The 19,907-nt window shown below is 31.9% G+C and overlaps 1 protein-coding gene across 4 annotated transcripts in view; it reads right to left on the bottom strand.

Moving 5' to 3' along the window:
* LOC105147134 (uncharacterized) overlaps window positions 1-12,920 on the bottom strand; it is a 53,713-nt gene extending 40,793 nt beyond the window's left edge. For 2 of the 4 annotated variants that reach the window (XR_015544868.1, XM_011057937.2), the window contains exons 1-2: window positions 12,635-12,920; window positions 6,562-6,679 (exon numbers count right to left, since the gene is read on the bottom strand). Coding sequence is in view for 1 of the 4 variants with exons in the window: in XM_011057937.2 (XP_011056239.1) it covers window positions 6,562-6,672 (111 nt within the window). In the remaining 3 variants the exon portion in view is untranslated. Of the gene's footprint in view, window positions 1-6,561; window positions 6,680-12,634 lie in introns of those variants that run through there. The other 2 variants (XM_087405586.1, XM_087405590.1) reach the window with 2 other exon arrangements.
* Window positions 12,921-19,907: the final 6,987 nt, after the last annotated feature.

Raw genomic sequence — 19,907 nt, 5'->3', positions numbered from 1 at the left:
GGATTCGAAAGGTGCAGGACTGAAATAAATGAAAAATATTAAGAGAGGCTTATGTTCAACAGTGGACGAGACAAGCTGTTTGATGATGATGGACTATTATGGCAAAATATTTGCGGCTAATCACATTCATATTGATATTTTTTAACCAAAGGAACCATTTGGACTCAATATCTCTATTTGTATCATTTGCAGAAATTTATGCCATTATTTTATTACATCAAATGTAAGTTTGTATTTTGTTCCGTGTTTTTATGGTCAACCGTTAATAATTTTTATTATGTTTATATTTAACTAATTACATGTTTAATATTGATAATGACCCGGAGTCGTTTGTTCTTGTAGCGCTTTTCACTTGTCCTTTTATGTTAATTAATATTGAATTTATTATGTATTTGGGTCATAGCCCCTTTTCAATGTTTTTTTTTTAATTTTTATCACTTGAGCCATATTATATTATGTACTTAATATTTAACTAAAAGAGATCAGATGCAAACACGATTGGATGCAATCTCTTTTTGACTTTTAGTTAAATATTAATACTTTTATTAAATATTAATTATATTGAGTCATCTAAAAAGTATCCGCGGTTTTTAGATGACCCAATATATAAACAAATAGAGATCATTGCCGAATAAATCGATTTTTCTTTATCACTTCCTAGTTAACAATAAAATATCAGCGTATAATCTCGTTTGTATACGATTTCCTTTTGTCAAATTATTAGCAAATATAAACAAATGTCGAAGTCGAATACATCGCTTTGTCATTATATCATCTACTAGCATAATTAAATATAGTATATAATTTCCGTTCGTTATTTAAATTATAAACAAATAGAGATCGATGACAAATAAATTACTTTTTTATCATTTTATAGCTTAGTTAACAAATACCTGCGTATAATTTCATTTTCGTTCGATCTCCTTTTGTTAAATATTAAATTATAAACAAATGGAATCAAGATCAAATAAATCCACGCTTTGTCATTATTATTTCCTCTTAATTAACAAATGTCAGTGTATAATTTCATTTCCGTTTTGTTAAATACTATTATAATAATTATTAATAAGTAGAGATCAACGTATAAATCGCTTTGTTATTATTTCTTAGCTTAATTCTGCATCATTTCCCAATTTTCGCAATCGAGATATTAATTTCTAAAGCGCCGAATATCTACCGATGGCTTAGCGGAGAGTGGGGACTGCCTGGCAAGTCCTCCGCACCACGCACACTATCACGACCACGAGTCTCTAAATTCTATACAACTTATAGTGGAAAAGAAGGGGAATACGGACGTCGAGCTGTGAGCAACATCTAAGGACAGAAATATCTTTCTATCCTCTTCTGTTCTCTTTTGGCATGCGCAGAAAGAAAAAAAGTCACTGGAAGGACAGAAATATATACAGAAATACAGCTTTTATCTGTCAGATATTGCTCACACCTTCCACTCACTGCTTAGATTATACTGGTTCCATTACTATAAGTTCTACGCTCCAAACATCATGACCATGATGGAAGGGATAACATGGTGTATGTAATTTGCAAGCATCTCTCTCTGAATCCGCCGTCTCTGTCTATGAATGTCGATAAGAGACTAAGGCTTTCAACTGTGAAACGCTAAACATGGGGCGATATTCATAGCCCATTTTTATTTTAAAACTGTCTTAAATAATAATGCTCTAAAATCCTAATACAGTCCTCGGATTGACTAATGACATCTTAAAACTTACTGTACTTAAGACAGTCTTAAATGTAAGAATCGACTATGAATACTGACCTGTTTCACGTCGTGAAATTGATACTGAATCTTTTCTTGTTTAACATACTTTATGGAAAGAGAAACATAAAGTGTGTTAAACAAGGAAAAATTATTTAGCGGAGATTTAGAGAGATGCTTGCAAATTGCACACGCCATGTTATTCCTTCCACCATGATCATAAACTCAAACGAGCAGGCATCCGATCAATATCTCTAGCGCCATCTAACGCCAGACGTTGCAACCATACATTCTGCTCTGTTCGACGACAATGACATTAATAAATATAAAATAATGACGTTTCTTAAAACGTAATAAAATTCAAAGATTCGCATCGCAATATCTCTGCTCATGGGACACAGAAAAAAAAATAAAAGCATTTTTATTACATAATCCGAGTAATAGCTATCGATTGAACGTATATAGAACTTGATCAGTTCACGTTATTGAGAACCGTGTCTCCAGATCTGCTGCAACTCGCTGGCTCGCATAAAGGAGCACGGCAGTGTCTCGCGCCATGACGCTTCGCTCAGTCTCAGTCACTACTGTGTCTCCAGATTATTTCGTTCCCATCCGATTTCCTTTTGTTAAATATTGATATTATATTATAAACAAATGAAGATCGAGGTCGAATCAATGATGCGAATTCCGGGCCGCTTGCAGTACAGTTACTAGCATGAAGAGGGCATAAAAAGGTACATATATTAGGTATTGGAATTAATTCGTAGCGTTTTTAATGAAAGAATGTTATTTATTTCACATGAGCATTAAAAAATACATTAATGAAAGTACTTCCCATCACTTATAAAACGCTACGAATTAATTCCAACACCTAATACTACAATGAGTCCATATCCGTGTATATTTACGCATGCGTTGTGTGTCCGTCTATGCTTTCTTCATGCTAATAACGTGCTGCAAGCGACCCGGAATTCACATCACTGGGTCGAATAGCTGATTATCATTTTCTAAGGTGTGATCCATTAAATGTTGCATATGTTTCGAAATGCTTCGAGTATGATCCATTAGACTCTTCAAAGCGTTTTCATAGCAGATAAATAAATGATGTCATAGGTTTTCGCTCCCAGCGTGCTGCAAATGCTTCTCTATCGAAGAGGTAGTACAACTTTTGAAGCAACATTTTGAATGTATAAAAGTGTGGGAAACAATCGAGAATACCATAATTTATGTGCTCTATTCATTTGGTTTCAACACTTTATGTTGAAATTAAGAATAATGACTATACAATTAATAGAAGTTAATACCGGAGATGTTCATACGTATTTTAATAATTCGTTCCTTTTATTTCAAAGCTTGCGTCAAAGGGTGCGTCACCAAAATCCGGACAAATTTCAATTCAAATTTTCCGCTATACTGTGCCTCCGCCAGAGATTGTTATTGGCGTCCAAGAAAGCCTGATGCTTCTAATAAACAGTCATATTCTCAAAATGGCCGCGATGTTGAAACCAAGTGCGGAGTATAATCGAAGAGCCGCGATCATCGAAGACCTTCGCGCCGGGCGCTCAGCAACGGAAATAATTTTGTTCTTTGGATACCCGAGATCAATCGTTTATAACGTTGTGACAAAATATACGGCTTCAGAACAGTCCAACGAAGATTCCAGTATGCCAGCGCGAAGAGTTCACTCGAAAGAACGCTCCCGCAATCATCGTTGAAAGGGCTCAAGCGCTGATTTCGGATGACCCAAGGCAATCGTTGCGAAAATTAGCATCGATTGTTGGTAAGCGAGCCAACAATACGTCGAATTGCCGAGGAGGACCTTCGATACAAATCGTACACATTAAAGAGGCTCTCTGAGGCTGCCACGACAAGAAATTGTTCGATTTGTCCGGATTTTGGTGACGCACCCTATTCAAGATCGAGTTATTTGCAGATTATGTTCAATAATATAATAGAACGCTTCCAACGCTTTACGATTGATTCACTTGTGCAGTATTGATAATGTTAATAGTGCTAACGAATCATTCTATCGGAAATATTTGTACGATATCCAGCTAATAAAGTTACGTCAAAATGATGTCATTTTTTCGGTTCGTAAACGTTGTCAGTTACTTGTCATCGACGTCATCATTAAACGTCGCTATGACGTGATTATATCAAAATCTATTGACGTCATTATTGTTACATCAACGTCACAATGACGTCATAATGACGTCATCAGTTGATGTGACATTTACTCTGCAAACAAATTGACGTTATTTATCATCATTCTGACATCAAAATGACCTAAAAATGATGTCAAATAATGTGAGTTTGTTTACTCGATTTTTAGACATATCAATTGCGGTACTTTATAAATCTAGTGACTTTACAATTAGCACAGCAGCGCCTGTAATACGGGATCTACAATAGAAGCCATAGCGATCGTAGTCTGAAGTTATAAAAAATTGATCGTAGTCAATTATTTTTCTCATTTTGGACCATGATTGGTTAATTTTTTACAACTTAAGACCCTACGATCGCTACGATTTCTATTGTAGTTCCCTGTAAAGCGCTAATAAAGCGCTCATATAAATTTTTTAAAGTGCTTTTTTAGTGATTTGTAAGCGCTGTGTGCTACTTTGGAATAAAGCTCTGGATAAATCCGAAATGCAAACGACTTCCATCTTTGATCTAATAACCATAGTACATTAAAGTACAATCCTTTTTTCTTACTCGAAAATTTTACTTGAAATATATACAAAAATATTTTCTATTTACGTTAAAACAAATTCTTGTAAAAATTTTTGTGTTGAATTTTTAACATATCCGAATATTAATTTAACATAATATGATTGTGTTATTTGAATGTTTTATGTTAAATTAAAATTTAACATTTCTCATTGTTAAACTAACATAACTTACAAGTAAGTAAACAAATAACAAAAATAATGTAGTTTTAAAACATAAATTCTAAGAATAAATGAAAAAAATGTGAATTTAATATATTATAAATGTTAATTTACTGAATACATATGTTTTGTATAACTAGTAACATATTTTATATGTAAAAAAGTACAAATATTTTATGTTAATTTTCTCTTGTAACAGTAAATATCTATTAAATATCTATATAATGTTAAATATCTCAGAAACATAGCCTAAACTAAAAATGTAAAAATAGTATCTAATTTCATTTAAATTTAACATTATAAATCAATTTAACATAAAATTTATTTTTATATTGGGTCAAAGTATTACGCTTCTTGTGTTAATTTTTTATATAATATTTGTATTACTTTCTAACATATTCATCTTATGTTAAATTAACAAAAATTTGAGTGAGTCGTTTGGGATATGAAATGTGATAAATTTAAACACAAAACTTCTTACTGTGTAGTATACAGAGTGATTTTAATATATTTCATCACCCATCATGAGCAAGTAGAGTGAATCGAACTAAGTCGAAAAGTCCTCTACCATTTTGCAATTTTCGCAATAGTTAACAAGATATTAATTACTAAAAATTGTCAAATATTGGCCTTGAATAATTTTTTATTCAAGTACTATCAACTTTATAGAAAAGCTGCAAAAAATCATTTATTTTCTTCTCATAAAGTTCTGAAAATTTTTTCAGAATTTTTTAATACCGTATTTTCTCATGTTGGTAAAAATAAGAAAATAATGCAGTACTAAAAAATTGATAAAAAATTCTTAGAGTTCTATGAGAAGAAAATAAATGATTTGTGTCTCTTGCAGTTTTTCTATAAAGTTAATAGTATTTGAATAAAAAATTATTCAAGACCAATATTTAGTAATTTTTAGTAATTAATATCTCGTTAACTATTGCGTAAACTGCAAAATGGTAGATGACTTTTCGACTCAGTTCGATTCATTCTACCTGCTCATGATGACTGACGAAATATGTTAAAATCACCCTGTATATATGTAATGTATATTACAATAAGTCTGGTAAAATTTTCCTCGGAGAGAATGCTTTAGAACGTAGCTCTAATATATAACATCGTATTATGTATGAAATGCGTCAAATGATCGAACCTAGTTTCATCAAATTTGGAATTGCGGAGGCTCATCTTAAGGTTTACCAAGAAAAACAATTCTCTGTATATCAAATCAGTTCTATACATATTTTCTATTGAAAAAGAATAATAAAGAAATGAATGAATATCAAGAAATTATATAAAATCTCATAGAAAAGCATTTACACTATTTCACGTTAAAATTTGGGCATACAAATCACGTCCACATATATAGACGTCAGCGATACGTCTTTTTGGCGCAATGTTAACGATGTACCATTTTAAAATCACGTCATAATTACATCTCATTTAAGTCACCATCATTAAAATTCTTTTTCACATCATTTCGATGTTGTCTTGTTAGCTGGAGGAGGACATATATCGAAACACAACTTTTCTTCTTTTTATTTTTTTTTCACGCTGATTTTTTTTTTAATGAATGATAAATTTCAGGCAAGCTCTGAAATTTCAGGCTTTTCCAGGGATTTTCTAGAATACGTATAATTCTGGGATCCAAGGATATTCAAGAACCGCTGAACACCATGACAACAGTATTAAACTGATTCATTATTACCTCGTGAATTTCGTATCTCGAGCGAATATACCGAGAAAAATAATATTTCTTATTAGAAAGAAATACTTCCTATTAATGTGTAACTCGAAATGTCATTTTCATTTAGTAATTTGTATCTCAAATTTAGAAATACTACGCTATGCAAGATTAAGAGTGTATGCTTGTTTATAAAAGAAACAGAAATCGAATCATGAATAAAGAAGATATATTACAATAAAGAATGATCAAGATTATACAGAGTAATATAGTACCTTCAATGAATTAGGCAAGTATCCCGTGAGAAAATCTAAGAGCTTGGATAATTCCTCTTCTGCGAGTAAGCGAAAATTCCGGCCTCGTTCTATCGCTTCGGAGCACTCCATGCTGAAACTAATTACCAAAAGATTAAATATGTAAATATGTGAACTTTTGATTCTTCTTATGAACGCCAGCCTCATTGTAGAAATAAATAATTCGTAATTTTATTGTGACGTATAAATCAATAATTTACTTTTGTAAGAGATTAATATAACTTTTCAGGAAAAACTTAAATTATTTATTACGTGATACTATAAAAACTTATGAAAAAACGTGATATTAACAAAAACACGCGATATGGTTTGCTTATTCCGAGGCTTATTCGTTATCGCTACACTGGTTACAGATTGATAAATATCAGCGAAATATTATGTATAATCATGAATTATGCGAGCAATTTGACAAAGTTAATGCATGTTATTAGTAAGAATTCTATAACTTGAACCTTTCAAGGCTTGTTGTTTGCAATAGTTTACATCGGAGTTTAGCTAGATTTTCTAATCTGAACTCGAAACCTAATCTTTATCCATATTAAATAGTCTAAATTAAGAAGCTCGTCGTACTATTAATAAAGTATAATTTTTTAAAAATATAAAAAAAATGTTCTTTATGCTCTTTCTTTTCATATTTTTGTATAATTTTTTATTGCAAAACTTATTGCAAGACATTTAAAAATTATATCATATCTATCGATATGAAATGAGAGAGAGAGAGAGAGAGAGAGAGAGAGATAAACATCAAATTAGAAATAAATTAATTAAAATAATTCTGTTAAAAATTGTTGGATCAATCGAAAAGTTGATCCGTTCTTTCTGTTTTATGTAATCACACACATACAACGGTTCCAACTATGTTTATTAAACAATATTGACATTTTCATATAATGGAAATAAGACAATTTACGCAGATCCATTCTTACATATTAATTTAACACTATCGGACGTTTTGACTTTCTTTGAGTCATCTTCAACGATGTCCAACTTATAAAAATCCACTTACATCAATGTATCCGCAAACAATTTTAATCCATCTGCAGCGGATAAAACATCTTTTATTACCAAATTGAGAAGTACAAATGTTCATTCGTTTTTCAACTAAATAAGGCCGCTGTAAAAAAAATGTAATAACTGATTGTGAATATCGCAAATAGTACAAAAAACAAATAACAGATGTGATATAATGATATTTACAAGTACATTACCGCAACGGCGCGGGTGTTCATTTAGCTGAAGAATGACTGAACATTTGTATTCCTTAAGGTGGTTCTTTAGTAAATCGAGTTACCATAGAAATGTTTAAATTTTTTATATAATGAAGTTGAAGTACCGATTGTGTGCAAAATTCTACAGCAGATTAACGATAAAATAAGAGAGAAAAAAAATATTGAAAATGTAATCTTTCATGTATAACTTACAAGGGAAGTTATCCAGATGTTCCATTAGTTTTGAAAAAGTAATGGTTAGTTATAGTAGTTAAGTAGTAATAGTTACAGTAGCCTACCTCCTATTAATCTTAAAATGAGTGTCATTTGGTCAGAAAATTTGATATTCGTTAAAAAAATGGATTCAAAGTCCGCTATATAAGTGAAAATGGGTTTAAATGACGTTTCTTCTTAACTTTTTTTTACTTTTTGGGTTTTTTTTTATGTACGTGTGAGCAATATATGTAAGTGGAAACCCAAAACTTGGATCTCAATTCCAATGATAGATGAACATTTTTTTATCTATCCCTCCCGAAGTTCGAATTGCATTTGAAAGTGGTACACTTTTAAAATTGTATGTATGCATAAAAGTACATATATTTTCTTATTATACATTACCATAATGTACACACACATACACGCACGCACAATTAAAGAATAAAATTTTATAATTATGTAGATAATATAATATATTATAGGATATGTGTTCTATAGTTTGTAACAGAAACTATATTATAGAAATCAAAGCCTTAAAGGGTCTAGATGGATCTTAAATGTTTATATGATACTTGTGTGAATTTATATACTACGTATGTAGTTCTTAGAAACGTGCGCCGAAATGATTTTTCAGTCTTGAAAATGCTAACTCCATTAAACTACCGAATACTAAGGCCTCGGTAGTTTAAAGGCTTAGGACGCTCACACGAAATGCAAGAGATTCGGATTCGACTTTCGGCCAAGGTAACATTTTTCGCAAGAATTCATAAGAATTAATTATTTACAGATTTTAATGTGTCGTTCAACAATATTAAGATCGTTTCGAACATGCGAATAAACATCAAAAATTTGTTAAATTGCTAGTCAATTTAGTTCATAATATTACTGCGGTAGTTTAGTGGAGTTAGTTTTCAAGCCAGAAAAATCATTTCGGCGCACGTTTCTAAGGACTATATACATATATTCTAAGGACTATATACAGTATATAAATTCACACAAGAATCATATAAGCATTTAAGATTCAGTTAGACCGTTTAAGGCTTTGATTTCTATAATTTCCATTATGTAGATCAAACAATTATGTTACAAATTAAAATAATAAGAATGTAATGAAAATATATATAAATAAGAAAATACATGGGGCATTCAATGTAAAAGTGAACTACCCATTTTCAAAAACGTTTCTGATTTTGTCGAAACTTGCTGATGTTGGTGGGTTTGAGGATGCAAAGTCTTAGACTTAATCTAACTAGTTTAGTAACTGCAAAATGAAGAAATTTTACGATTTGTCATATATCTTTCTAGATTTTTTTTAGATGGAAAGTAGAATTAATAGAATGAAGTTAGTGCCGTTTCCTACAAAAAAAGTCTGCTCTTTCACAGTGATGATATCCTATTTTGAATAACTCTTGATTATCATTCCTGTTCAAGTATTTGAAATCTTTACAATCGTGCCATAGTCAGAAGTCAGTGCCAATTTTTGTTCTTTCAATTACAATTACCCATTTAGTTTTTCTTGGTACTTTTTATTTACGTAGGTATTGCTTATTATTAATTGCTGCTGTATTTTTTCGTCTCATTACTTTGTATATTTGTTTGTATTTGTAATAAGCAGCAGTCAAATACTGCATTTCGATAATTGTATCCAAATAGGAAACAATAGGAAAAAATACTCATTTAAATGCTTCAATAAGGATTTCACAATTTTATGTGATTTTTTTTTGTTACTGTATGAAATACTAGTTAATTCAGCACTGATAAAGCATAACACGTAAAACAAGACTTAAAACTTTGCAACAAAGTTTTAAGACTGATTTACGCTGTGCCGTGTTTCAACAATGATTTTAAATTTTCCGCTGCGATGAAAATCGTTTGTTGATTACGCTTGGAATTCTTAGAAAACGCTGGTGCGACACAATACGCGTAACCGAGTAGTCGGATAGACACTTTGTCCTGTCTTTCTCAAATTATACCTCGAAAACGACTAGGCCTCCCAGAATGCAGCTTCATATGATTAAAATCGCCATATAGTACTATATTTAGAGCTATTAAGAACAAAAATCAATACTAGTCCTTGATTATGGCATGATTTTAAAGATTTCAAACTTGAACAGAAATGATGATGAAGAATTACTCAAAATAGGATATAATCACGTGAAAGAGCAGACTTTTTTCTGTAGGAAACGGCACTAACTTCATTTTATTAATTCCCCTTTTCATTCGAAAAAAATTTAGAAAAATATATGAATGACAAATTGCAAAATTTCTTCCTTTTGCAACTACTAAACTAACTGAACTAAAAGTCTAAAATTTTGCACAAATTGCATCCTCAAATCCATCAACATCAATAAATTTCGTCAAAATCTGTACGTTTTTGAAAAAGAGTGATTTACTTTTACATGAAATGCCCCATATATACTTTTATACGTACATACATTCATATACACATATGCAACTTTATAAGTGTACTATATCCAAACGCAATTCGAATTTCGAGAAGGATAGATAAAAAAATGTTCAACATCCACCATTGGAATCGAGACCTAAGTTTTCCTTTCTATTCTTACGTATATTAGGTATTCACATGTATGTAGAAAAACTCAAAAAATAAAAAAAAGTTACGAAAAGATTTAAACCCATTTTCGGAACAGCTTATAGCGGACTTTAAATCCATTTTTTTAATAAATATCAAATTTTCTAAACGAATGGAACTCATTTTAATCAAGGAGGTAGAATACAATAACTTCTAACCATTACCTTTTCAAAACTAATTGGACATCTAGATAACTTCCTTTGTTAATGACAAATAAGGACAAGGCTCTTAGACGCTTCTTTGACTAACTACACACAAATCTTACCATAGACTTTTTTCAAAAATCAAATTATAATAATTTAAAAAATTACGATTTTAATGGTTACAAAAAAGTGATACGTCAACGGCTATTCTGCATAAACTTGCACATAAATTTAACCTCGAAAAGTAAACATAATTTCATCTTGTTTTCGTTCGATGAAGATGCAGCTCTTGATTTACTATCGTATGTTCGATACTATTTCATTAAGATATATACGTAATTTTAGTTTTTTTTTCCAAATTGTATAGATATTTGTAATTTTTGGTGGGCCCTGATGAAGTGAGTCCAAATTTTAGACACTTTACTAAAAACTACCTTAATACCTATTTTATAATAAAAGAGGCTTTATCCGCTGCATATGTGGACTGAAATTGCGAATGCATTGATAACGGTAAGTGAATTTTTATAAGTTGTGAATATTGTTGAAGATGACTCATAGAGAATCGAAACTTCTGATACTGTAAAATTATAATATGTAAGAATGGAAATATAAATGTTGAATTATAGCACACGAATTATCGCGCAGATTTTACTCTCATTTGTCCATTTTAAAATTTATATTGCTTAGTTCATATCTCAAGAGTCCAATTAATAGATATTGTTTTTTACGCAATGTCATAAAAAAACGCAATATTTATGCGTTAGTGCAATGTGGGTCAGTATAACCTTCAGCAAAATTTCCTTTGATAGTAAGGCTTCTTCTGTTTTAATGACGCGCAAACTTAGATTCGTAAGCTAATGGCGTAATTGATTCACAAGTATGGCATGTTTGCGTTATGCAAACTCAGTGGGATGTCCAATTGTCATTTATATAAGCAAGTATAAAAAAAAAGAAAGATCGTTAGATTATCACTTTTCAAGAATAAAAAGCTAATATGAATAACATTGAAATAAAACTCATTTTATAATAGTGCGCGCAAATTGATTTTGAAACATTGCAAAAATCGTTTGAGATGTGAATGATGCAGATAAATATCTCAATCGATAATTGTTACATTTAGTACTTTTATAATTTATTATTTTTTTATCTGCGAGGAAATTCGAATAATTCATACAATGTAAAAAAATAAATAAACTTTCATTCATTAATGAACTATAATAAATTGGTTAAAGTTTACATAATTATTTACGGACAACGTAAAAAGTATTGTAGCGACATCTCCTGATTTTATTCTCACTATCTTTACATTTATATCGTTAATTGATACATTTTGATCGTTGATACGAAATTGCGTCGAATGCTACACTCAACATACAAAATTACCATTTCGAATTTTTTTTTTATTTAAATTGTATTTTATTTTATTCATTGAATATTAAAACAAGAGAAATGTGCTGAGCGTTCTTGATAATAATTGCCGTTGGTTAAACTGTATCAAGTATCATCGAAAGAACATTCTCGTAATGTCGGTAACACGCATCGATAATACGAGAAATTACTTATTAATTAGATCCTTTCACGGAAAATTCGCAGCTTACAAGATGAAGCGCGAGTGCATATATACGTCGATATATACTGGCGGTACGTCATAAGATTGCAAACGATATGCCGGCCGTGCCGGTCCAATAGCCGGTTATGAGTGTTATGCAATTCCCAGTCCTCCCTCTTAACCCTCAACTTAAGAAGAGTCCAATCCAAATGTACATTGTAGAAGTCTCTCATATTTTGCATCACATCACCCAACGTCTTGGACCGATTTTGCCGGTCATGTGTCTCACAATTCGCGTGCGTATACGCGCGTTTAATCGATTTACCTGAACGAGTGGCAGCCTGTCGTTTACGTCCGAGCACGCCGTCAGGACTCGTCTTTCCGCAGAGAGGACGTGGCGTCTCGTACTCGAGATCGTTGACTGATTCGCACCACTGTTCGATTGATCGCGCGCGATTCTGGAAACTGCGAAGCGGAACCTCGCCGTTATTGAGAGTAAGAATGGTTGCGCTGTTGTCAAGGGATAGTTCCAACGGAGGAGGCATCCACCCTCACCGCCCCCTGAACCCGCACTGCCGCCCCTGGGCCATCGTTGTCCTCCGTGCACCGAACGTCGTCGGTACGATGGTGCGCAGGCGTCACGACGCCGCCGACAGTGCCGCGGTTTAAACCATCAGCATTCTTGAAAGGCCTTGCAGGGCCGTGATGACGTATCCACGATCTGAGACAGCTGAGTCTCGAGTCTCGACTCTCTCTCTTCCCCCCCCCTCCCCTCTCTCTCTTTCTCTCTCTCTTTCTCTCTCTCTCTCTCTTTCTTTCTTTCTCTCTCCACTCTCTCAATTTTACCGAAAAAGCGAACATTATGAACGAAACATTTTGCGTGATGCACTGACAATCCACGTAAGATGAGCCAAAGCAATTCGTAATTATAAAGACAAAGGTACACGATCGTTGTTCCATCCTGAAATTTTCAAAAAATCAAAAATTTTTGTGTTTATTTTTTATCCGAAAATTAAATTCTTCATATTAATGAATATACAGTTGATTATATCAAGCAGTGTACAGCAATTGGTGCCTCCGTGCCGTTAAACTATTTCATTTACCTGAATAGTTTAGTTTTTATTTGATATATCTGTATACATATCTGTTACATATCTGTATTGTAGATGACATTGACACACAATTTTAATATAGATTATATTAGTTTCGATTAGAAATCAGTGCGTCCATATGCTTAAAATACGACGAAAAGAGATTGTTATTGAAACTTTCGCGTTTTTCTCAGAATGATGTTTTCAAAAACGATGGACATTAAAACTATCACAAAATTAATCCAAATGTTTTGAAATTTAGTTCAGTTATTGTCAATTGAATTATCTAAAGTAATATCTATGATTTTTGCGATAACATATACTTTTTTTTTGTAATTTATACTTTTCCCAAGGAGAACAAGAAAAATAATGTCAATTTGACCGTCATATTGACCGAATTTATGTCATTTTTCGGTCATGATAAAAATCTCGATCTCAGATGATAAGGAGAGAGAGAGAATAACTTTATATGTATATAAAATCATTCTTAGATCATCTAAGATTAATTGACATTATTGTGATTTTCATGTTCTTCTTGGGTTATATTGAATTTCTATGTGAAAATTAAACTTTTTTTTTCATGCATGCACCATTTTTACAATTTTTAATATTTTTTAAATCGAACAGATATTTCTTTAGTAAATTTAATGCAGATTAAAAATAATTAATCAAATTTTTGATATAGCATATTTTGGACTCGTTCTATTGTTCATCGTGAATGACTTCATTCCGCCATTTTGTTTGCCAGAAATATAATTATTGCACATTTTGTAGACTAAGATGAAAATAAAAAATAGATATTAAAAGATTTTTTTTATTATGTATAGCTTTTCGTAATCAATTCCCAAAATAATATATGATTTTGAGGCCTCTAAGGTGGAATAATTCCTTAAAAGCGCGAAATAAGTTTACATATTTGTGGGCGACAAAATTTACGCCCTCCCGCCTCTCCCAAAGAGTTCTAACGATTATTTTTAATAATTGATACGCTAAAATCAATATCTAAAATCTAAAAAGTTCCAGAACTTTGAAGTTTCAGATTTCGAATTTCTTTCTTTGAAGACGCTAGAATTTTTTCGTTTGCAGTCTCTATTAAGTGCAATTGTTAGAGCGCTTTGGAGGGCTATCTGAACTTATAAGAATATAGAAATATAGAATGTCGAAAATCTAAAAAAAATTTAAAAAAATTTGTTTTTAAAGATTTTTTCGAAAATCTGATATTTGTTTTAAAGTTCTGGTAGCTCCTCAAAGAGTTCTATCGATTCTCATATATAGATCAAAGTGCTAAAATGTACGATAAAAAAGTTATAATCCTTCAAAGTTTCGAAATCTCTCTCTCTCTGTCTCTCTTTCTCTCTCTCATGAAATTGGTCTCCCCAATTCTTCAAATCGTGTTTTCGCTTTAATCGATAGACTCTTTCTACAATTGATAGAGAACTCTAGAACTCTTCGAGGAGCAATCAGAATTCTACTTATTTTTTCCAAATTTTGGAAAAATAAGACCAGAGATTATGTGAAAGATATGATTTGTAGAGCTCCAATATGATAGTAACTAGGCTGAGCATGTGTTGAAATACTTTTATTTGAAAAATAATATTGGTAAAATAGTTTTTTTTTTTATTTTAGCGAAACACATGTATTTTGTATTTTATATTTTATAGGAACATATAAAAATTCACTCGAGATTAGCAATGACAATAGACTTAATTTTTTGAATGTGACAGTGATATTACACAGTGATGAACATTTTATCATTTTTGATAGGTATTCGAAACTACAACATCATCAGGCATGTATCTCAATTTCTATTCGAATCATCCTATTTGTCACAAAAAAATGAGTAGTGTATGGTATAGTGGACAGAATTCTTTTATTTTCTCATCCGCAATTTCATCAGAAAAATTTCGAAGATACCATATGCATTCTTCTAGATAATGGCTATCCACTTGCTTTTATTTTTTCCGCAATCAGACAAAGGCTCAAATTCCACTGCTATCTTCACCCTAATACAAAGTCGCTTAATAAAAATTAAAAATCCCGTTTGTAAAATCCATCTCTGAAAACTTTATGCCTATAGCTATGAATATACATCTCAAGCTTTCACCATACCTAACAACCTTAAGAAATTTATACACAAGGGTAAGGACCGTTTGGATCATTTCTCTAAACAGGGTATAGTCTATAAAATTGAGTGTTTGGATTGTGAGGCTAACTACATTGATCAGACAAAAAAGAGATTACAAACTAGAATAAATGAATATCTGATATTAACAAGAGAATAGGATCTCCAGTAATTTCCCAAACGAAATCGATTAAAAGTCGACTACAAGTTGACTGGAGAAATCAAGAGTCGATTTCAAAGTCAGCCCGAATATCAATTAATAGTTGACTAATAGTCGATTATTGTCTCGAAAATAATTGACTATTATTAATTCAATTAACTAAGCGTTTTCTCTTTACATTGAGTGTAACTTCGCACTACACCAGTTGCGCGTAAGTGCTGCATCAGTGCTACACTATACAAGTGTACATACACCATGGTGTACACTACTTCATGCTATCGTGTTTAATTCTACTGCTGGTTGATTTCCATTTTCAAAATTTGTAATGTCACATCGTCTGGCTTTATACCGTCTCTTTGAAATCGTGTAGCAAAATCCCACTTCGTGCATAAAATTTGCACTACACTATATAGCAACGGACACACGTTACGCTGAATGAGTTTGCCTACCACCAGCCAAGGAAACACGCTACACTGTGTAAGTGTTGCACTGGTAGGCGATAGTGCAGCCAAGAGAAAACGCTAAAATTGATAATTTATCGAATAGTCAACTTCTGTATGGTTAATATTCCACTTTTGTTAATTTATTGGGCATTGATGACTGAAAGATATCTTATAGTTATCAGCACCTAATAAGTTAACACAGAAGTGGAAATATTAACTATCCAGAAATTGATTATTCGGTAACTTATTATCAATTTTGGTTAGTTGGGAGGTTTTATTATAATAAATTTTATTTTCTAGAGAAGCATAATATACTCATGTTGTAAACTCTTATTGTCATATAAAACAACATAATCAATTATACAGGAATGAACATTTTGAAGAAATTTACATAATAAATATTTTAATACAATTATTAGCGATAATATTGTTCTGTAATAAATTAGCACGTTTTTGGAAATGTTCATGCAAATAAAATAGAATTATTACACGCAGGTAAAATAAAATAGACAGGAATAATGCGATGATGCAATACAAAATATACATTTTCCTATATATACATACATTTTCTCATTTAAGTACAAGAAGCTCTTATAAGCGACCAAAGTTAAATGTTGGGATAAATATTTCTACTCTTTTATATATTTCACATAACATATATTTTATTTTGTAACGTTTGAAATAATGATAATCTCATAAATTAATTTTCGATTGTCAATTTGCTATTAGTATATTATGTATAAAGTGTAAAAAACTTATTGCGACAAATATTACCTTCAACTCAGATTTCTCGATCTCTGGTCGGATATGCTTAATCTTTTAACTGAGGATTGGGTAATATTCTTCGCATTAACCGATATATATACAAAGTGTTCCATAACAATTAATTAATATTTCATAAGAGAAAGAGGATGAAATTTTGAATTAAAAATTCCTTTGCTAATTTTGGCTTAGACCATTACTTATCGAGTTATTAACGATTAAAGTTGAAAGTCGCAATCAACTTATTCAGATAACACGCAGACTATGCAGAGTATATCATGAGTAGTCATAGGACTCTTCGAGTCCTCGCGCTTGCTATGCATTATCCCGATTAAAACTTATTCTAAGATTATTCTAATTTTTCATATATATATATATATATATATATGTATTAATAAATAAATAAATCAAGTCTGAGCCAAAACTGGCAAAAGAACTTTTAGTTCAAAATTTCATCCTCGTTTACTCCCTGAAATATTAATTAATTGTTATAGGATACCCTGTATAAAAAGTGTACACATTAATACATGGCAGCGTGTATATAAATATTTTCTTATATAAATATAATTATACCTATAGTAACTATATTCTTAATCTATTAGGTTGATGCAAAAATAATGTCAATTTTTAGTCTTCAGCTTTAAATAATATTTCAGCTCATAGCATACTTCATTAATCGAAATAAAAATCGTTACTGACATAAATAAGTACAGCAGAATCTGCGCTTTAAAATGATATTTATTAATATGGACATAAATATAACTTAAGTTACTATACATTTATAATAAAATAAAACATCAAAGTTTAAAACGGAAAAAACTGGACATTATTTTTGCATCAATCTATATATTATATATTATCATATATATTGCATCTGTATCATAAAATTTATTTTTTACTTTGCATTGCTCTTATTCTATCGCCAACCCGTCGCACCCACTCTTGCACGTACTTTTCCACTTCAGCATTTGTAGTGCTGAAGAAATTGATGAATATCAAATGTCAATTTTAATTTTTCGTGATTTATTTTGAGCATAAAAAAACATTTTTATAGGCTGCAGTCCACTTGCTTCTTCCAAATGCTCTGAACATTACGCTCCAAACGCTACGCTCTGATTGGTCCATTATCGTTCCGAATGCTACAATTGCTATGTGAACCACCCAACTCCAGCCAACCCATCTTCCGAGATAAGGCAGTTGGAGCGAAGCGGGAGCAAAAAAACGATGACGTATTGATGATGTAATCAGAGTTGCTAGGAGCGTTCCGACATCAAATGGACAGTCATGTCAATGTTATAAATTCTCTGTAGCGTTTGAAGTGATAAGAGAAATTGACGAATATTAAGCGTCAATTTTGATCACGTGATTTATTTTGACGTTAAAAATGAGCATTAGCATGAAAGTCATCTTAAGTGCTGAATGCAGACATCACGAAGTAAGGGATGGAGCAGACTGAATTCCGTGTAATGGAAAGAAGCACTCATTCGTGTGCCGAATTAAGAGGGAGTCCGCTGAAAGGAACAGCCTACGAATTAGGACACCATTTATTATACCAACCTTACCTGATTTTATCCATCATGGCATCCTTAATAAAGTAATTCACCTGAAGAGTCTGAGCACAAGAATTGTTGTAACATTTACTTAGAGACTTAAGTTGTAGACGTAAGTAACGCATAAGTTTTCGCGTATGACGTACGATTTATTGCCGTTTCTTGAAGACACGGCAATAAGTTGTACGTCATACGTGACTGCTCGTGCGTTATTTACGTCTACAATTTAAGCTAAGTAAGTGTTACGACAATTCTTGTGCTCAGATTCGAACGCTGGACCATGGTGGAAATATATAAGGTGAAACATTACACATAATGGCAGTAGCAGTACTGGAAATAGCCAATCAAATATGTCCAATATGCACTGTCCTACGTATAATAGCGCTGATTATATTGGAATAGCCAATCAAATATCCGGATATGCACTTTCCTACTGTACATTCACGGGAGTACTTCACTGTACTTCACCTTAAATATTTCTACCATACGCTGGACATGTCGTTCAAGCTGCTGAAAGTCGACAGAAGTCAAGTAAAGTTGATATTGCAAATAGCACCCTAATTCGCAAGCTATTCCTCTCAGCGGATTCCTTCTCGATTCGGCACACAATTGAGAGTTTTTTTTGTATTCGCGCCCAATCGTGATCGGTCTTCTCTCTTACTTCATGGCAGACATTTATCAAACGATTGCAAATTGTTTTCTGCTGAACGTAGCCATGATTTCTGATAGGTTAAAATTCGTCATTTCCTGTTCCTATTAGTGTTGTTAGGGTCTGAACACAAGAATTGTCGTAACACTTACTTAGAGACTTAAGCTGTAGACATAAGTAACGCACAAGCTTTCACGTATGACGTACAACTTATTGCCAAGAGTTTCCAAGAGACGGCAATAAATCGTAAGTAAGCCTTTAAGTAAGTGTTACAACAATTCTTGTGCTCAGATCTTTAGATCAGACGGGCTGGGTTTCGAACGCATCCAATATAGCTTCAGTAACGTATCGGCCACTAATAAAGGAGATCATTAGTCGCCTATGTAAAATTTTTTCAAAAATGTTGAAAATTTTAATATTGAGTCATCTAAAAAGTATCCGCGGTACTTTGTCACTAGATATATGAGCATCAACACATATCTAGTGACAAAAAACCGCGTATACTTTTTAGATGACCCAATATATTAAAATTTTCAACATTTTCAACCCTAAGCGATTAATGATTTCCTATTTACTAGTGACTAAATACATTACTGAAGCTACGGGCATTGAACGGGCTTGAACGGGCATGCGTCTGAAATCCGACTCATTTAACACTGATTCCTATTGCCTGTGCTTTTCATTGTGTTTCCGGCTTAACAATTCTAGTTACATCGAAGCAAAAAAATTATTTAGGGAATAATCGAATTGGAAAAATATTATATCGATATTCGATTTTTTTCAAAAAAATAATTGATGTCAAAATAATCGCGAATCGTCCA

The sequence above is a fragment of the Acromyrmex echinatior genome, chromosome 4 (assembly GCF_024713525.1).
Source record: "Acromyrmex echinatior isolate Ae372 chromosome 4, ASM2471352v2, whole genome shotgun sequence".
NCBI classification, from domain to species: domain Eukaryota; kingdom Metazoa; phylum Arthropoda; class Insecta; order Hymenoptera; family Formicidae; genus Acromyrmex; species Acromyrmex echinatior.
Note: the sequence above shows the minus strand (reverse complement) of the source record. Positions and strands in the feature narration are given on the sequence as shown.